The sequence below is a fragment of the Leucopleurus acutus genome (genome assembly GCF_964270905.1).
Source record: "Leucopleurus acutus genome assembly, chromosome: X".
NCBI classification, from domain to species: Eukaryota; Metazoa; Chordata; class Mammalia; order Artiodactyla; family Delphinidae; genus Leucopleurus; species Leucopleurus acutus.
Window position 1 is genome coordinate 42023594 of NC_139148.1, and position 18295 is coordinate 42041888.

At 37.3% G+C, this 18295-nt stretch overlaps 1 protein-coding gene across 2 annotated transcripts in view; it reads right to left on the reverse strand.

The window, feature by feature from the left end:
• Positions 1-6969: 6969 nt before the first annotated feature.
• ZNF182 (zinc finger protein 182) overlaps positions 6970-18295 on the reverse strand; it is a 29714-nt gene continuing 18388 nt past the window's right edge. The window contains exons 2-4 of one of the 2 annotated variants that reach the window (XM_082864706.1): positions 13278-13404; positions 12871-12963; positions 6970-8897 (exon numbers count right to left, since the gene is read on the reverse strand). In XM_082864706.1, coding sequence (XP_082720832.1) covers positions 7267-8897; positions 12871-12963; positions 13278-13404 — 1851 coding nt within the window. In that variant the 3' untranslated portion in view covers positions 6970-7266. Of the gene's footprint in view, positions 8898-12870; positions 12967-13277; positions 13405-18295 lie in introns of both variants that reach the window. The other variant, XM_082864705.1, reaches the window with a different exon arrangement.

The following is an 18295-nucleotide window of genomic DNA, read 5'->3' on the forward strand; positions in this document are numbered from 1 at the left end:
ACAGATATGGAGGGCTCACTGTATTTCCAAGCCTCCAAGTTAGCTAAGAGGGCCTAGAAGAAATAATAACCCAATGAGTACCAATGAATATACACAGCAACCAGATCTAGGTTTCTCAATATCATTTTCTAATAAAAGGAACCAGAGCTCCTTGAAATAGTTGAACTGGGGCAGGGAAAATACAAAATGAGGTGGAGCAACTTGTAGTTCCAGGAAGTAAGGAAGTACTCAAAAAAAAGATGCGGGCATACCAAAAGGGCACCATAGCCAATCTGAGTCTGCTTGCAATGGCCAAAGGTGGAACAATTTGAAACAGAAGATAAATAACCATATTATTAGATTATAACCCATAGAATAAAATAAATATGAGTACAAGTTGATATAAATAAATAGATGGGGGAAAGGGACAACTCTTACTTACAGAATAATTCTAATTAATAAAGGCAAAAGGAATGAGGGGAGTATAAAAGCACTATTTTTTTAGAACACCACAGTAAAAAATGTTGCAGACAAGATCCATCCACGGGTGCTAAAATTAGTAGGTGAAAATTTGATAGGAAACAATGTATTTGCATAGTCTCAACATATTTTTCCCAAGATATTTGTTAATTACAAAGGGAAAATAGTAAAATCAGAGTGGAGAAACCTGGCAGACACCACTGGGTTAACCAATCAAGGTTAACATCACCATGGTGGCACAAGAATGGGAATGTAGTTAATGCCACTGAACTGTACGCTTAAAAATGGGCTAATATTGGCTGTACAGCAGAAACTGACACAGCAGTGTAAAGCAACTATACTCCAATAAAAAAATAAAATAAAAAATAAAAGCAGGCAGACTGGCAAAAAAATTGGGTTAATATTGGGAATTTCCTCGCGGTCCAGTGGTTAGCACTCTGTGCTTTCACTGCTGAGGGTGCGGGTTCAATCCCCAGTCCAGGAACTAAGATCCCTCAAGCGCACAGCACGGCCAAAAAAATGGGGGATTAACATGGTAAATTTTATGTTACATGTATTTTGCCACAATTTTTTAAAAAGTAATCTTACATCTATGACTGAGGAAGAAGGGGGCACTGACAGCCCCAAGATATGATATATCCTATGAAATACTTGGGACAAACTTATACTAAGAAATGATTTATTGTTTATCTGAGATCCAGATTTGTCTATTTTTATTTGCTAACTCTGGAAAGCCTACCCAAGAGGCCACACTTTCCATTTGAACCAGAACTTGCTCTGAATGAACAAAGCTTGCAATAGCGTTCTAAGAAACTCAAAACCCCAAGGAACTCCGGCATGTCCTTTTTCACTTGTATTACTTCCCTGTGTGAGCCAGCTCTTTACACTGAGAATGATATAAAAGGAAAGAAAGATCAGGCAACATAGAATTCCTCTTCCTTTCAGTCCTTCCTTGCTCATCAGTAAGCCTAAGGTAGAGAATGTGCATGTATCAAGAAGGGAAATAAAAACAGTTGAGTTCATTTTGTGCAGTGTTTCCACTGTTTTCATAAGAGCTAAATAGATATACAAGCTATGAAATCTGAAAAAAAAGGTTTAACATCACCAGGAAATAACATAGACATTATGTGCCCCCTGATATATAGCCCTGGGAAGGGTATATCACTTCTGTAGTACTCTTGTCAAAAATGTGTAACTTCGACCTAATAATAACACAAGACAAACTCAGATTGAGGAACATTCTACAAAATAACTAGTACTCTTTAAAGTGTCAAGGTCATGAAAGACAAGAAAAGACTAAGGGACTTCCACAGATTGGAGGAGGCTAAAAAGACATGAAAACTAAATGCCATGTGGTATCTTGGATTGGATTCTGGAACTAAAAAAGGACATTAGTGGAAAAACTGGTAAAATCTGATGAATAAGGTCTGTAGGTCAGTTAATCATATTGTTCTAATGTAAGTTTTTAGTTTTCATAATTATATCATGGTTATGTTAACATGAGAAGAAAGTGGACAAAGGGAATATAAGAACTTTGTGCTATTTTTTCAACTTTTCTGTGTCTAAACTTATTTCAGCATAAATGTCTAAATAAAAGTTGAATGATCATGATCAAAAACATCTTAGATGTAGAATTTAGAACTGTTTGTCATATAGTAAGTATATGCTTTATAAGAAACTGTTGAACTGTTTTCCAAGGTAGTTATACCATTTCACACTTCCACCAGGAATTTATGGGAGTTCCAGTTGCTCCACATCTTCACCAGCACTAGGTAGACCAATATGTATTGTGGTAGTCAGCTTCTAAATGGCCCCAACGATAGCCACTTTCTGTTCACTCCCTTGTGTAATCCCTTCCCCCTGAGTGAGGCTAGATGTATTGATTCACTTCTAACGAGAATACAGCAAAAGTGATGGGATATCACTTCCAATATGAAAAGACTGTGGCTTCTATGTTGGGCACTCTCTCTATCTTGGATAACTTACACTGGCAAAAAAAAAATTCCATATTTTGAGCAGTCCTATTGTGAGGCCCACGTGGTGTGGCAGACTGAGGTCCATAGTCCATCAGCCCACAAGGAACTGAGGCCCTCAGTCCAGCAGCCATGTGAATTAGCTTAAAAGTGGATCCTTCAGATGACTGTATCCCAAGGTGACATCCTGACTGCACACTCTTGAGAGATCTTGAGTCAGAAGCACCCAGCTGTGCCAATCCCAGATTCATGGCCCACAGAAACTGTGATATAATAACTATTTGCTGTTTTAAGCCACTAAATTGTGAATAATTTGTTACTCAGCTATAGATAACTCAAACATATATAAACCACATCGAGTTATTATCCTTTACCTATGACAATGGCAAAAAAAAAAAAGGTTGATGAGTGGGAACACAGTCACTCTCATACCGTGATGTTATAAGTGCAAAATAAAAATAGTACAGATCTGAGGAGGGGCAATATAGGGGTAGGGGATTAAGAGGTACAAACTATTAGGTATAAAATAAGCTACAAGGATGTATTGTACAACACAGGGAATATAGCCAATATTTAATAATAACTATAAATGGAGCATAACCTTTAAAAATGTGAATCACTATATTTAAAATTTTTTTAAAGACAGCATTGTTTGCAAAATATTTTCTCCCAGTCCATAGGTTGTCTTTTCATTTTGTTTATGGTTTCCTTTGATGTGCAAAATCTTATAAGTTTGATTAGGTCCCATTTGTTTATTTTTGTTTTGATTTCTTTTGCCTTGGGAGACTGACCTAAGAAAATATTGCTACGATTTATGTCAGAGAATGTTTTGCCTATTTTCTCTTCTAGGAGTTTTATGGTGTCATGTCTTATATTTAAGTCTTTAAGCCATTTTGAGTTTATTTTTGTATATGGCGTGAGGGAGCGTTCTGACTTCACTGATTTATATGCAGCTGCCCGGCTTTCCCAACACTACTTGCTGAAGAGACTGTCTTTTCTCCACTGTATATTCTTGTCTCCTTTGTCGAAGACTGACTGTAGGTGTGTGGGTTTATTTCTGGGTTCTCTATTATGTTCCATTGATCCATATGTCCTAGCCACAGCAATGAGGCTGTCTTACATATACACAACTTACCAAAAAGCATATTATATAGGTGCAGCCCCACTTCTTTTGACTTAGATCTACTCAATAGTCTCTATTACTAAAATTGTCAATGCTTGGCATGGGACCACTCTTGTCAAATGCTGCAAAACATTACAATACCATTTGACAACCCCATAGGGGTTATCTTGACCAAAGACAGATCAGTTGGTGGCCCCTGACAGAACTGTATTGGATTTGTGACATAAATGCCTACTGACTATTAACTGCAAGTTGCACAGCATCTGTTATCTTGGTAAATTAATGCCTACCTTCAAAAGAGCCCCTAATATCACCCAGAGTTTCTTTTGCTTCAATAAGTTTCCTTTTCAGAGAAAGAAGTCTTTAGATAATTTGATTCCAGAAGGAGAGAGACTGGACCTTGATTTGAGTCCAAAGACTTTACTCAAGAGGAATTTTGGACTGCCTTTTTCTGTCACCAAGTCTCTTCTTTCCACACTTTGTAAGAGGCCAGAAAAGTGGGTGAAATTCTATATACTATTGTTCAGAGAACAGCAGGAAAACTAGACAAGGTCACTAAGGCTATAGAACTCCTTGCAGGAGAGGTTCATGAAATCAGACAAGCAGTGGTTGAGCATACAGCCACTCTAGATATAATATTGGCCTCTCAAGGTGGAAGAATGTTGTACCTATATTCCAATAGGTTCTCTGGGATCTTTAACATTACTAAAAATATCAGAGAAACAAACAAGCAAATCAATGTATCTGATATTTTTGCTAGTCCACCAATATCTGCTTCTGCATACTCTTCAGATTAGGAATGGGATCTGCTCTTTTCCTTTACTTGGGTAAACTTGGCTCTTGACTTAGGAGTGTACTACACAATCTTAGTATAATCATTCCCCTAGTGTTCGTGTTACAGTGTTTAAATGTGGGACCTCCAGAGTCCTAAATGCTACTGTGCAGCCACTGTCCTTTCTGATGATGCAACACTAAGGTGCTTTTGAAGGAATGTGAAGAATGGACATTTGTCCAACTACAGATTACGTTCTCCAAACCATCTTTAGATCAATGTAACCCAGACAATGGTGAAGATGTGAATTTTCCAGAATAATATTCTATAGTTGAACTCACCTGCCCTTGGCCAAAAGGGGTAGTGAAGAGTAAAAACTTCTCTGGGACAGAAAGAGTGAAAATCAGCTCAGAGTGAGAAAGAAAAAGGCAGCACTGCATAACAGGTACAGATAAAGACAATTGCAAGTTAACAGGAAATACTATTTCTCCTAAATTCATACAGCAACTGTAAAATGCCACAAAGACACGTTTTTTCTCTAACTACTACTTTCTTATCAATGATGACCCCCAGATCCACTTTGCTATTCACATCTATTGCTGGAGATTTCCACCCCTTCCCATCTGGGTCCCTGCCTCACTCACCTCTGCTTACACACATGGCCATCACATCAGACTGCCATCTGGGCCCCAGGAAGCAGGAGTCCAAGATCAACCTGAAATGGCAGATCTGACCACCCATCCCCATCCCACTTAAGGGTGACCTTTGATGGGCCTGAAACCCCAGGAATATTCTCTATCAGCAGGAGGATGAAATGTTTCTTTTGTTTTTCAATTTTATTGAAGTATAGTTGATGTACAATGTCATGTTAATTTCTGCTATACAGCAAAGTGATTCAGTTATACATATATACATTATTTTTCATATTCTTTTCCATTATGGTGTATCACAGGATATTGAATATAGTTCCCTGTGCTATACAGTAAGACCTTGCTGTTTATCCATTCTCAATGTAATAGTTTGCATCTACTAAGCTTGATTCCACCACAGAGATGGCCTCAGTGAAAAACCACAATAGGGTGAGGGCCACAAATATGGTCATCCATACAGTGGGACCTCTCCTTCTGGAGCAAAAGTGCTATTACATGGACTTTGGCTGTATCCATTAAGATCATGGCTTTCAATCTGTCTCTCACCTTGGAAAATGTTGTCACCAGCAGAGGTGTGATTTGGGGGGCAAGTTCTTCAACCTCTCTGTGGATTTATGCTTTATATCTCTTGTAAAAAGAATACATACACATGCATGAATGAAGTAATTTAAATCGTTTTAAGATATAGAAAGGCATTGGCAGGCTTTAGTACAGGATATTTTCACAGATGTCACTGTGCATACTAAATAAGAAATGTGTTCCAGTCTCAATTATTGTAGATTTACATAATGCAGTCCCAGCTGACCTTAGAATCACTTTATTTGGCAACCTCAAGAAAGCAATGCTTGTGTGCCTTTGGAACTGGCTGGATATCTGTTTTGTCTGATAATTCAATTTACTCACTCTAAAAAAATGAAACTCCACATTGAGCATATCTATACTAAATGTTATGAAATCCTGCATCTAGAATCTGACTTCATTAGAATAGTAATAGAAAATATGCTTTTTAAAAAGTTTTATTTTTTGAAAAGGTAGTACATCCACATAGTACAATTTTCAAAAGTTCTGAAAGGATATACAGTTGTCTCCCTCCCATTCCTTCCCTCCAGCCACCCACTTCCCCTTCCCTTTCCCAGAGGTAATCAGGGTTCCCAGCTTCTCGTATATCTTTCCAGAGATAGTTTATGCATATACACTCAATTATGTATTCACCATTCGTTCTCCTTTTTACTTACAAATGGTAGCATATTATCCTCAGTATCCTGCACCTTGCTTTTCTAATAATGTATATTGGAGGTCATCCCACATCACTACTCAAATGTTGTCCAAGTTCTCTTTATCCATTTTTTTTTTTTGTCTACCTAAAAGGTTGCTGTGCGAACATTCCATGATTTCAGGAGCCATGTGGAAAGCTTCCAATCTTTTGTTTTCACAAACAGTGCATCACTGAATACCTCTGTGTGTTCATCATTTTGTACATGCATGAGTATATACATTCCTAGAAGTGGAATTGCTGGCTCAAAAGCCATGTACATTTATGGTTTTGATTGCCTTGGAATCATTCCTCATTGAATAAGAGTTTTTCCTGGACTTGTTGTTTGCTGGAAGTTCATGTAAGGGAAGAAATGGGGCCACATTCTAGGCAGATCAGAGTTTTTCTAACTGGAATTACTTTTGCATTTGGTAGGTTTTTCAGACTTGACTTTCCAGAGTCAGTAAATAGGGGCAGCTGTTGGGTTCTTCACAAGAACACGCCCTTCTCTTTCCCCAGCCCCTGCCAACTGCTCCTCTCATGAGTATAGACTACTTTCTGCAAATATGGCTTGTCTGAGCAATTCCTTGTTGAGGCCCCTGCCTGTCTCTCCTGAGACTCCAAATGGGTCTAGGAAACGTCCCACCTGCCCATGCTCTCTGTTACCATTGTTATGTATCTATTTGGTCTTGCACTCAGCCTAAAACTTGGCTAACAGTCCTTACCAGTGCTATCTCACATCTGCAGCCTTGACCACTCCTCTCTAGCCTTTGAAATCTCCTTGCACTGGTGCTTGATTTCCTCTGCCTCTGGCAGCCCTCTCTTCAGGGTTTCAGCGATCTCCTAATTTTGTCAGATACAGAGATTACACGTCCACTTCTTTTTCTCCTAGTAGTTTTGGGCGAAGACTGAGATGGAAAGAAAAAAAGGCTGACTTTACTCCCCATATTTAAACCAGAAGTCAGAACATACTTTTAAAATGTTTACTTAAACTGACAAAACTTTCCTTCAGTGAAGATAACTGCATTGTTGACTCTCTAATGTGCAATGAGCTTAGACTTCCGGGTATGGCCTTTCCCATGGGCTTTCTTTCCTGTATGTGTTCTCTGATGTACAATAAGATTTGACTTTTGAGTAAAGGCTTTCCCACATTCTGTACACTTATAGGGTTTCTCTCCAGTATGAGTTCTCTGATGTACAGTGAATGTTGATTTTTCTCTGAAGGCTTTGCCACACTCTGTGCACGCATAGGGTTTCTCTCCTGTGTGTGTTCGCTGATGTATTATGAGCTGTGACTTCTGGCTGAAAGCTTTCCAACATACAGGACATTCATAGGGCTTCTCTCCTGTATGGATTCTCTGATGTATAATCAGCTTCGACTTTTCTCTGAAGGCTTTGCCACATTCATTACATTTATAGGGTTTTTCTTCTGTATGCGTTCTTTGATGTATAATGAGATATGATTTCTGGGAAAATGCTTTTTCACATTCATTGCATTCATAGGGCTTCTCTCCTGTATGACCTCTCTGGTGTAGCATGAGATAGGATTTCTGAGAGAATGCTTTCTCACATTCATTACATTCAAAGGGTTTCTCTCCTGAATGAGTTCTTTGATGTACACCAAGGTTTGACTTTTGGGTGAAGGTTTTCCCACACACATCACATTCATAGGGTTTCTCTCCCGTATGAGTTCGCTGATGCACAATGAGGGTTGACTTCTCGTTGAAAGACTTCCCACATTCCGTACATTTATGAGGTTTCTCTCCCGTATGAGTTCTTTGATGTATAATGAGAGTTGACTTATCACTGAAAGTTTTCTTACACTCATTACATTCATGGGGTTTCTTTCCTGTATGAGTACTATGATGTATAATTAGATCAAGCTTCTGTATGAAAGATTCCCCACATTTGGTGCATTCGTAAGTTTTTTCTCCTGTGTGGGTTTTCTGATGGACAATGAGGTTTGACTTCTGAGTGAAGGCTTTTCCACATTCATTACATTCATAAGGTTTCTCTCCCGTATGAGTCCTGTAATGTATAATGACAGTTGACTTTTCCCTGAAGGCTTTTCCACATTCTGGACACTCAAAGGGCCTCTCTCCTGTATGAGTTCTCAGGTGTATAATGAGCTGAGATTTTTGGCTAAAGGCTTTTCCACATTCTGTACATCCAAAGGGTTTCTCTCCTGTATGAGTCCTCCAATGTACAATGAGGTGTGACTTCTTGCTGAAGGTTTTCCTACATGCAGTACATTCAAAGGGTTTCTCTCCATTTTTAATTCTCTGATGTAGACTAAGACCTTTCTTTTGCCTGAGGGTCTTCCCACACTCTTTATATCCATAGGGTTTTACTCCAGGAGTTGTTTTCTCATACTCAGTATGGAAGAATAATTTTGCACATTCATTATCATGCTTCTTTCCTGCAGAGCTTCTACTAAATAAGTCTAAATTATCTACCATATTATATCCAAATGACTCAAATTTATGGGGCCTTTGTATTGAAGCAACAAGGTTTGTATTCAGATGAAGTATGTTTCCGAATTCATTATAGTCAAGGCCACTCTTGGTGGTAATTGTTTTCCTGTCAGGGAATCCAACTTGCATCAGATATTTATCTTGGTCATCCTGATGCTGTCTCTCAAACTGTTCATCAACCTGGCAGGCTTCTTCTAGAAAGAAGTACAATAAACCATCTTTATACTTTGACATTATGGAATGGACCTTCTTTAGAAATGCCCTACCATATGAAAGCTGATACTGATATCTCATTTTATGAGTTCCTGGAGAATCACAGCCATCAAATCCTGTTCTTTTACTAAACTCCCACCTGCTAGCCTTTTTGTTACCCAAAACAATCTTACCCTAACATCTCAGTCTTTCTTACCTCTACTTTTACATCACTCTGGAGATATTATCACCCTTTATTTATCATATGAACTCTTAACTGTTCCTGACTTACATTATTTCCACCTAGACAGAAATACAACACTGTGACTTGTGGACTCAAATCTTACAACAATCCTGAAGCCCACATTCTCAGTAAATGAGAGAAATATCTAGAATAATTAGCCTTACAAAAACAAAGAAACCTAAATATCCTTGCCCAATTTGGATTCACCTTTGTATTCATCCAAGTTTGCATTCACAGTTCTTCAACACCACCTTCTGCTTCTGTCTACACTAATTCCACTAAAAACTCCATCTATTATTAACTCCAAACCCTTCCTCATGTTCCGTCACTCACATAGCCCCGTCCTCCATATTTTGCTATATTCAGAATCTAGATAACTTTCAAGAAGCAGTTCAGTCTTTTCAAAAAAGCTTAATCTGATCTTCCTCAATAACTTTAACTTTCATTAACTTCTAAAGTAGTCAGTTATCTGTACCACTCATTTAGACAGTTAAAATTGCAAGGCCTTGCCTTTAATATACCATACTTCATCAATTATAAGATGCATATTATTCCACATTTTAAAACCTCTGAATCCAGATTCACCTTACAATCAATGACATGTCATAAATTGCTGGAAAATTTTATTTCTCAGTGGTGTGTCTTAAAACCAATGGTATCCTGGACAGTAAATACTTTTTGCACATACACTGAATTTTTATTTTTTGTAGTTTAATTTTCTTCTCACCTTTTCCTAAAATTTTATATGAAAAATTTCAAACATACAGAAAAGTTGAAAGAAGAGTACAATAACTACTCATATTACCACTTAGATTTAATAACAACATTTGAGAGTAATACTGAATTTTAAAAGGGATCATGCAGCTGTGGCTTCTCTTCCTATGACTTCCTTTCTTTCCATAGTAAAGCACTAGTTCTTAACTGAGAGTGAATATCATAATCATAAGAAAAGCTTTTACAAAATACATTCGATGGGACCCAAGCTCCACCAAGGATCTACTGAATCTGGACCTCCTTAGGTGGTTAAGAAGCAACATAGCACATGTGGCTAGGGTCATAAGTTCTCTAGGCCAGGATCAAATCCTGGATCAGACTTTTACATGTTCTGTGACCTTAGGCATATTAGCTAATCTATTTGCATCTTAACTTTCACACCTGGAAAACAGGAATTATAACAGTGCCCACCGAAATGTAATGTTTATGTACAGCACTTCAAATGTTTACTAGAATAACAACTACCACTATTACAATACAGCTACTACTATTATGATTGAGTCACTACATTACTATAAAAAGAAGTAAGGACTATCTCAGTATATTTAACATGTTCTTGAATTAACTGAATAAAGAAGGTGTATAAAAATAAGCACAGTAGGCTAACATTTTTCTAAGGAGGAAACAAATATATAAGTATATATTTAAAATAATATAGGCTCATACTATAAAAAACAATGGAAGGATAAATCTTTAAATTTTAACAAATGGTTACCTATGGGGGAAGGAAGAGAGAGAGTAGGATGGAGAGGGAAAGAGGCTGGACTTCTTTGAATATACCTTGTTTTCTAGGTTTGATTTTATTTTCTAGGTTTGATTTTGGAACCAAGTTAATATTTTGCAAATATTTTATATACTCACAACCATGCTAAAAAGTCTTGATTCTCAATGGCACCAACATGATTACCTCAATTGATCCAACCCACTATACACATTCAGCAATCTCAGAATAATATTAACAATATTACCATCAGATGTAAGATTAATAAATTAAAAACCTTTAAGTCCAGAATTTGATTTGGAAATATACATTTGAATACATGTCTTTCTCTTAAAAATCTTTGTTTACGTAGTTCCTAGCTATGTCAATGAAAAGGCCTAAGAAACAATTCCCTAACATCCAAATTGTGGTCACAAAACATTATTTACCACTAAAAAGAACCAAGGCTCCTTGGAGAAATGGCTGATTCCAGGGCAGAGAAAGGAACTGTATAATATGAGCCTGGAACATCTTGTAACAACAGAAAGCAAGGAAGCTACCAAAGCCTAGGGACCCAACTTGAAGGGGTTTCCACTGGCCAGAGATAGAGCAGTTTGATTTATAAAAAGGATAAGGCAATGGATCAAAACATAGAAGTGTTTAAATCCATAAGTCCATAAATGATACTCCAAAAAGACATACTAGGCTTTGAATGATGCTACAAAACCAACTCATTTTGAAAACTGATAAAGAAATGGAAAAATACATGTAACTCATATATAACCAAATACAGTTGACCCTTGAACAATGCAGGGGTTAGGGGCACTGACCTTCTGCACAGTTGAAAATCCAATTGTAACTTATAGTTGGCCCTCCATATAGGTAGTTTCTCCTCCTAGTCTGCGGTCCCACATCCGTGGATTTAACCAACTGCAGATCATCTAGCACTGTACCATTACCATTGAAAAACGCATATAAGTGGACTTGCACAGTTCAAACCTGTGTTGTTCAAGGGTCAACTGTAATAGATGGAGGGCAATCCCTCTTTATTGAAGTATTCCAGCTAATCAACAAAGAAGGAAAGTTCTTTACAGAAAAATGCCAACTTACAAATGTAGAAGGAATGATAGAAAATGCACCATTTTTCTAACCATCTTAGTAATAATTGATTCAGGCAAGAATCATCAGTGAACGTTAAAACCACCGGGTAAAAATTTTGGAGGAACAGGATATTCACACAGTTTGGCAGTTCCACAAAATGTTAACACAAACAGCTATCACATGGTCTAACAACTCCACTCCTATGTATGTTCTCAAAAGAAATGAAAATGTACATTTCAAAACTTCTACATGAATGTTCATAGCAGCATTATCTATAATACCCCAAAAGTGGAAATAACCTAAATGTCCATCAACAGATGAATGGATAAACAAAATGTGGAATATCCATACAATGAAATACCATTCCCCCATAAAAAGTGATGACACATGCTACAATATGGACAAACCTTGAAAACATGCCAAATGAAAGAAACCAGACATAAAATTCCACATTTTGTATGGTTCCATTTATAAGAAATGTCCAGAATAGGCAAAACTATAGAGATAGAAAGTAGATTAGTGCTTGCCAGGGGATGGGGGTTGGGGAATGGAGAGTGACTGATAAGGGATAGGAGTTTCTTTGGAGGGTGATGATAATGTTCTAGAATTAGATAGTGGTGATGGTTAGACAGTATATTCTGTGAATATAATAAACATCCTGAGTTTTTGAGTTTCACTTCAAAAGAGTGAATTTTATTATATGTTAATTATATCTTAATAAAGCTGTTGTTAAAGAGAGAATCAAGATGCTTTAGGAGAACAAATCTCATAGGAATGTCTAAACTGGATGGAATCAGGTAACCCAATCTGGGATTAGAGCATTAGTGCCTAGGCCTGTGACTCATTTGGGCCTGGCTTCAGATGAGCAGTGGGAGGTAAGAACGATAGAACTGGCAGGGCGTGGGGCCAGCGGACTGTCATTTACAAGACAACTTTATACAGGGAAATGGAGCTGTGCAGAAACTTATTGGTGAGCACCAACCTAAGGAGAGTGGTCTGGTGGGTGTAGGATAGGGGAGGGGGTGTCTTAGGTGTTCATGTCCCTGTCCTCCAACAACCATTCCTGAGATATTCCTGGAAGTCCTTTCACAGGTCCTCACCCCTGACTGACAAGCTGGGACCTCCTGTCCCCATAGCCTGAGTCAATCCCACTTACCTGGAAAGCTCCAAATTGGGATTTTTCCTTCTGGCAGGCATGGCTCTTCTACCTCCAATTTAAGGATGAGATCTGGTTTGGTAACCTGCTGCCCTGCTAATGAGAAATGACAGCAATACCTCCTTGGTCTTCAGAGCCTCTGAGAAAAAGGAAGGTGGAGTTTGGGGCAGTACAAGCGATATATCACTTGACACAATGGTCGTCAAACCAATTCACCTGAGTTTTGAGTTCACAAACACCTTGTCAGGAAAGCAAAGGGGGAAAAGGAACTCTGATCCATGGAATTTAATGACAAACTCTTCAATCAGTTCAGAGGCCTTGGAAGTTTCCAAACTTGAGAAAGGAAAGGCGTTCTATTGGACAGAATAATCATAAACAGCAAAATTACCTGAGGAAGCCATTCTTACCCACAGAGACCAGGTTGCTGTAGGTCTCCAGCATCACATCTCTGTACAGGTTCCTCTGTGGAGGGTTCAGGTATTGCCACTCCTCCTGGGTGAAATCCACAGCCACATCCTCAAATGTCATGAGTCCCTATAATTGCACATTCTTTTATTCTAATATGCTTACCACTGGGTGATAAGGATGGAATGAATGTAGGGGAACTTCTGACTGGGTTTCCAGTTCATGATGATAATTTAATACAGGATGCCTATCAAGTTAGTGACCTACTTTGTGGGAAAAAAAAATCACAAGTCATGGTAGAGAAACTATTACATTAAATAACAGAATATTTAAGACAATGTGGCATTAGCACAAGGATAGATGGATAGACATATAGTCCAGTAGAACTAAAAAGATAATCCAAATATGTACGGACACCTGAGTTATGATAAAGTTGAAACTGCAAAACAGTGGTGACAGGATGATATTTTCAAGTAAATGTGGATGGGTTACCAGATATCTATATGGGGACAAAAATGACATTTAACCCCCTAACTCTCACTATATACAAAAATCTGCTACAGGTAATTTGTAAATCTAATGTGAAAGGTAACACGATGAAGTGTCTGGAAAATAATATAGGAAAATGTTTTCATAAGCTTGGTGTAGGGAAAACATTCAAAAACAAGACATGAAAAGCACTACTCATAAAGGAAAAGACATACATGTTACAAGATTAAAAATACAGCAGTAAAGGCAACCTATAGATGGGGAGATTATCGGCAGCTTTCATAAGTGATAAAGCGTTCTGATCTGGAACATATAAAATAACCCCTACAAATCAAAAGACACATACAAACAATGCAGAAAAATAGAAAAGAGATGTGAATAGATACTTCACTAAAAGGAAAAAATAAACATATGGACATATGTTCTATGAACATAAGAAAATATACCCAACCCTGTTAGCACTCAGGTAAATGAAAATTTAAGCCACATTGAGACACCACTTGGCACCCACCAGAAACATTATAATTATATGACTAAAATGCCATAAGATGTGGCTTCCCTGGTGGTGCAGTGGTTGAGAGTCCGCCTGCCGATGCAGGGGACACGGGTTCGTGCCCTGGTCCGGGAAGATCCCACATGCCGCGGAGCGGCTGGGCCCGTGAGCCATGGCCGCTGAGCCTGCACGTCTGGAGCCTGTGCTCCGCAACGGGAGAGGCCACAACAGTGAGAGGCCCGTGCACTGCAAAAATAAATAAATAAATAGATAAATAAAATGCCATAAGATTGTGTTGAAATGGGAACTCGCACACGCTGTTAGTAGGAATGTTAAAAACTGGTATAACTGCTTGGGAAAACAGTTTGGCATTATTTACTAAAGTTAATGATTTGCAAACACTATGACCCAGAAATTCTACTCTTAGGTGCACACTTTAGAGAAAATCATGCACATGTGCTCTAGAAAACAAGTACAAGGATGTTCACAGAAGCACTATTTCTAATACTAAGTTGTGGGAAAAATCCAAATGTCCCTCAAAAATACAGTAGGTAAATTGTGGCACAATCTTTCAAAGGAATACTATGTGGTAATGAAAAGGAATGAACTACAGCTGCATATCCAACACAGATGAATGTCACAATTGTACTAATGAGCAAAAGAATCCAGCCACAAAAGAGCACATACTGCATAATTCTATTTATATACAGTAAGAGAACAGGCAAGCCTAATCCATGATGTCAGAAGTTAGGAGAGTGATTACATTTGAGGCTGATATTGATTGAAAGAGGGCATGAAGGGGGATTTAGGTCGTGATTTATGTTATAATCTTCACGTTGACCTGGGGGTGGCTCCACAGTGTGTCCACTTTGTGATAATTCATCAAGCTGTACACTTATAAACTGTACTTCATGTATGTTATAATTAAAGGTACTTTATATCTTTATACTTAAAATTATTTTTGACAAATGCAAAGGCACTTTGATGGAAAATGGGAGTTCCCAGTTCAACAAATGGTGTTGGAACAACTCGATATCCATATGCCAAAAAATAAAAATAAAAAAAGAACTTCAATCCATATCTCCAACATATACAAAAATTAACTCAAAATGGATCACAGACCTACATGTAAAATCTAAACCTATAAAATTTTTAGAAGAAAATATAAGAGAAAATCTTTTTAACCTTAGGTTTACCAAGTATTTCTTTGATGTGACACCAAAATTCAAAAGACACTGTTAAAAGAATAAAAAGCCATGGAACAGGAGAAAATATTTACAAATCATATACCCGACAAAGAAGCTGTATTGAGAATACATAAGAACTAGAACTCTCAAAACTGAAAAAAAAAAAAGCAAAAGAGACATACTTTTACCAAAGATATATAAATGGGAAATAAGCACATACAAAGATGCTCAACATCATTAGCCATGAGGAAACTACAAATCAAAACCACAATGAGCTACCACTACATACGTATCAGAATGGGAAAAGAAACTGACAATGCCAAGTGCTGGTGATGTGGAACAACTGGAAGTCTCATTTATCATAGATAGGGATGCAAATGGAACAGCCACTTTGGAACAGTTTTCTAGTTTCTTATGAAGTTAAGCATATACTCCCATAGGACCTGCAATCCCACTCACAGGTATATTTACCCAAGTGGAAAGAAAACTTATGTAAACCCAAAAACCTGTACATGAACATTTATATAGCAGGTATATTTGTAATCACCAAAATATGGAAACAACCCAAATGTTTTTCAACCAGTGAGTGAAAAACAAACTGTAATCTATACAATGTAATACTACTCAACAAGAAAACTGAAAGAACTAATGATACATGCAACAACATGGGTGAACCTCAAATGTATTACCTTAAGTGAAAGAAGCCAGACTCAACAAGCTACATACTGTATTATTCCATTTATATAACATGGGAAAGGCAAAACTATAGAGACCAAAAATATATCAGTGATTACAAGGGGCCAGGGTGCAGCCAGGGGTTGACTACAAAGGGGAAATACAGTTGACCCTTGACAACACAGATTGACAATCTGACAACACAGATTTGAACTACATGGGTCCACTTATATGCAGATTTCTTTCTTTCTTTCTTTCTTTCAGTAAATATATTGGAAAAATTTTTGGAGATTTGCAACAATTTGAAAAAACTCACAGATGAATTGCATAGCCTAGAAATATTGAAAATATTAAGAAAAATTTAGGAATGTCATGAAAGCATAAAATATATGTAGATACTATTCTATCCTTACATAGGCATATGGTGATATTTATATAAAATTAATAATGTGTTAGTTTTCCTACTATTTTATAACTTTGCTTTCAAAGAATTTTATTACCGTACAGTATGCCCTTGTCTCTCATAATTGGAGAAACTGCTTATCAGCCTATCATCACAGGTAAGTGGGTTTTTAAAAAATATAACAATGTTTCCAATACAGTATTATGAATATGACTGTAATACTGTATGCCATAAAATTATATAACCATTCATTAGTATATAGGCTAAGCTACCATGAAGCAATCATATCGACTACACTATGCTACCATAAAGCAATCATATTGCTGCTTCGTTATCAATGTATAAATCGTTATAACTGTAAATAAATATGAATTTCTTTTTCATATTATCTTTTCATTGTTGATATCGTGTTAATAATCTGTATAACATCTACAGTATTTTGTATCACATAAGACAATATTAATGTAGGTACTGACAGACGTGATTCATCTTGTAAACAGACGACACAAACTTAAGTATCGACAAATACAGTGCAGTACTGAACATGTATTTTCTCTTCCTTATGATTTTCTTAATGACATTTCCTTATCTCTAGCTTACTTTATTGTAAGAATACAGTATTTAATACATATAACATACAAAATATGTGTTAATAGACTGTTTATGTTATTGGTAAAGCTTTTGGTCAACACTAGGCTATTAGCAGTTAAATTTTGATGGAGTCCAAAGTTATACGTAAATTTTCAACTGTGCAGGGAGCTGGAACCACTAACCCCCGAGTTTCCAAGGGTCAACTGTATTGGGAGGCGATAGAACTGTTCTACATCTTCATTGTGGCAGTGTCAAAACTTGCAGAGTTTGCCAAAAGATGCAGAACTGTACACTGAAGGCCTATTTTACTGTATACAGATTATACCTTAATTTTTTATTAAAAAAATTAAGGTTCCTCCAGGTAATTTGGAATAACTTCACCTGTTAAAGGTGAAGTAGTTAAATCCAAATCTCTTCACATATCCTCCAAACAACTATACAGATCAATATGAAGAACAAATAAAACTACACATAACCTATACCTTCAGTATAACTTATAATAGAAAATAGAGAGTACTATACACATTTCTAATTACCTATGATTGAAAAACAAATACCAAATTCCAGCTCAGCTGGCTTTCAAATTACTGCCACAAACCTTTCTGGAGTGTGAGAAGGGTATGAAGAAAACAGTCAAGAGAACAGAGAGGGGAGCAGAGAACCTAATAATGAGCTGAAATCAAAGCTTAGAAAGAGAAAATCTACCATAAGTATAAAAACACTGAAAAGTGGGCTAGATCAGTCACAGCACCAGCTATAAGAACGGTATATGGGACTCAAGGTGGCAGTCACAAAAAAGCATCACCTCCAAGGGAGCAGATGATAAAAAGGAATGAGGAAGAACCATGTGGAGATTGGGTTGTAAAGGGGAAAAGCTAGAGGGGGAAACTGAAGGTCATGTGAGACAAAAAATGACCTAAACAAACTAAAACAAGTCAGAGCACACACAAGGGGCCCCTCCACAGTGCCAAAAGAAAGTCTCCATTAAGGGAACTGCAGTTTGCCTCACTGACAAAAGAGGGGGCTCTTGAGCCAAGAATCGTGCAAGTCACCACAACCTCCAACAGTCCTTAAAAAGATGAAAACAGTGTGCATCCATTCAAAGCTTGAGAACAACAGAAAATGAGAAAATATTTCAGGTGATAAGAAATTCACCCCACAATGGCATTAGCAAAATGACAG